The sequence below is a fragment of the Myotis davidii genome, unplaced genomic scaffold (genome assembly GCF_000327345.1).
Source record: "Myotis davidii unplaced genomic scaffold, ASM32734v1 scaffold265, whole genome shotgun sequence".
NCBI lineage: Eukaryota > Metazoa > Chordata > Mammalia > Chiroptera > Vespertilionidae > Myotis > Myotis davidii.
In genome coordinates, this window is record NW_006296627.1 from 4,708,883 (window position 1) to 4,711,324 (window position 2,442).

The following is a 2,442-nucleotide window of genomic DNA, read 5'->3' on the forward strand; positions in this document are numbered from 1 at the left end:
TGGCACAGCCACACAGCCGACAGCCAAGCCACACAACTAATGGCGCAGCCACACAACTGAACCTGTGGGCCTGCCTGCCACAGGCCCGCCCCTGGGCCAGGTTCACAGGCGTGGAAGGAGTTTCCCAGGCTCCCCATCCCCCTTCTTTACACAGCTGTGTGCCCCCCAGTTTCCATGTGTCCCCACAACCCCAGGGCCCGGGGCCCTGTGCCCACCTTGCTGGCCCGGTCGTAGCTGTCATGCAGCTGAAGGTGCTGGCCCACCTTGCTGCTCAGGTCCACCCACTTGCCCTTGAACCACTTGACTACAGGCGGTTTCAGGAGGCTGGCCCCGGCCACGCGGGCCGAGAAGGTGATGCTGCCACCTGCAGGAGACGTGGCAGTGGGCTTGGGGTAGCTCTGCTGCCGCCCTCCCCGCCCCCCTGGGCTGCAGTAGCCCCACACTCACCCACGGTCACCTCGCCATCCTGTGGCCGCATCACAAAGAGGCCGATGGGGTCATCGGGGGCAGCGGGCCCATTGGTGGCTGCTGAACTTGACCCTGTGGGCAGAGGCCTTTGAGACCTGCGCTGGGGCACCCCACACTGGCCCGGGCCCTCCCTGTCCGGCCCTCTCACCTTCGGGACTCGGGGAGCCTCCTTCCCCCTCAGTGGCTGAGGCCGGGGCTTCTCCGGGAACGCCAGGGGCCTCGGCAGGGGCAGGGGCAGGGGCTGGCACAGGCTCTGCCGGCTCTGCAGGGAATGGGGTAGGGGCTGTGGAGCAGCTTCTACCCAGACCCCTCCTGCCCCAGGTCTCGCCTCCATCTTTGTAGCTGCATTACATACTGCGGTGTGTGCACAGCTCACCTGGTTCCTCCCTTTTCCTCACCCGCCATGACCCTGTCTCTCCCCTAAATTCTCTCCCTTTCTACCCACCACCTCTGTGAGCTCACGGCCCCCTCCTCAGCCCTGTCTCTCCCGAGCATCAGGCCCAGGAAACCACTGTCCACGGGGCATCTCGCTTGGATGCAGCTCTCTGGGCGGCACACACTGAGCGGGAGCCAGCACCGGCTTCCCCGGCTCACACCCTCTGTGCTCATGTCGGTGGGTCCACTCTGGCCAGTTCTGGCGTCCACTCTCCTTTCCTTCCCCAGGCTCTGCCCTGGCCCAGGACCCCAGCTAGGCTCCTCCAGGCCCACAACCCCCGGGGCTCCCCTGGGGCGCACACCCTCGGCCAAGTGTGGGTGTCCAGGGGGAGGCAGCCTCATGCACTGCTCATCTCTGAATTTCCCCGCCTCCACAGTGGCTGGATAGGCCACGGAGCCACAGAGGGGCACTCAGAGAGGCCTCTCTCTCCCAGCAGAGGGGGGCTTTCCTGGCAGAGGGCACAGCCGAAGCAAAGGCGAGAGATGGGAAAGCACCTCCCACGCCCCGGGCAATGGAGAGGTGGCGGGGCGGCCCCTGCTCCAACCCCCAGAAGTTCAAACCTCAGGGGAGACTGACCTGCTTCTCTTACCTGCTTCTACGACCTTGAGGTCGAATTTGACCTTGGAGGAGCCTGCGATGACTGCATAAGACCCCTGGTCCGCGGGGCCCACATCCCTCACTGTCAGCGTGTGCCGCGTGCCCTCGGCCGCCAGCCCAAACTTGTCGCTGGCACTGATGTCACTGCCCCCTCGCTGCCAGCGCACCTTCACTCCTGCCCGCTCTGTCTCGGCCTCGAACACAGCAGGGGCGCCGGCCGCCACCTCCAGGGACCGCGGCTTCTTGCTGAAGGCTGAGACTGAAGGTCCAACAGAGGCTGCGGGGGCCCTGGCTTGCCCGTGCACCCCACCCCTGCGGCCCCTCTCGTTCAACACGGTGATAAGCACTTGAACGCATCACCTCATTTCCTGCTCCAATGAAAGGGGTCACTATTACGCCCATCTCTCAGATGAGGGCACCAAGACTCAGAGAGGTTAAGTGCGTTACCAAAATCACACAGCCAGTAGGCGGGAAAGCCAGGGCTGTGGTCCTCATCACAAGACCTTGGCTAAGTGCATCCCAGAGTGACCCGCCCAGGGAAACCCGGGAGCTCAGCTCCCCCCCACCCCCACCCCCAACCCCCGCCATCTGGGGTCTTGGCGAGGGACTGAGGGACTGGTATCTGCCTACTTGGACGCGGCTAAATTTGTCCCCTAAGGGCCTCAGGCTGAGAATCAGCGACCGCGATAAAGCCGGCCTGGGAGGGGGCTGGGGCTGGGGGACTGGATCCCTGCCCTGCATAGCCTCGCTGAGGACACAGGCCAGGACCGGGCCCCGCGATCCCGCGAAAGGCTGTGACTTTCTCTGCCCTTGGCCGGGCTGGGGCCTCTTGACTGTCCTTTCCCAGAGCGGAGCGTCTGCGTAACCTCAACGCGGAGCCTCTCACAGGTGGAAAGAACCAACCTAACCCCTCCTGGTGGAGACGGGAATGGGGACCCGGG

At 64.9% G+C, this 2,442-nt stretch overlaps 1 protein-coding gene across 1 annotated transcript in view; it reads right to left on the minus strand.

Annotated features, from left to right (window-relative positions):
- MYBPC3 (myosin binding protein C, cardiac) overlaps nt 1-2,442 on the minus strand; it is a 26,778-nt gene that overhangs the window by 23,842 nt on the left and 494 nt on the right. Inside the window, 4 exon segments of the mRNA XM_015569479.1 lie at nt 216-364; nt 448-540; nt 617-730; nt 1,494-1,760. Of these exon segments, the coding sequence (XP_015424965.1) occupies nt 216-364; nt 448-540; nt 617-730; nt 1,494-1,760 (623 nt within the window).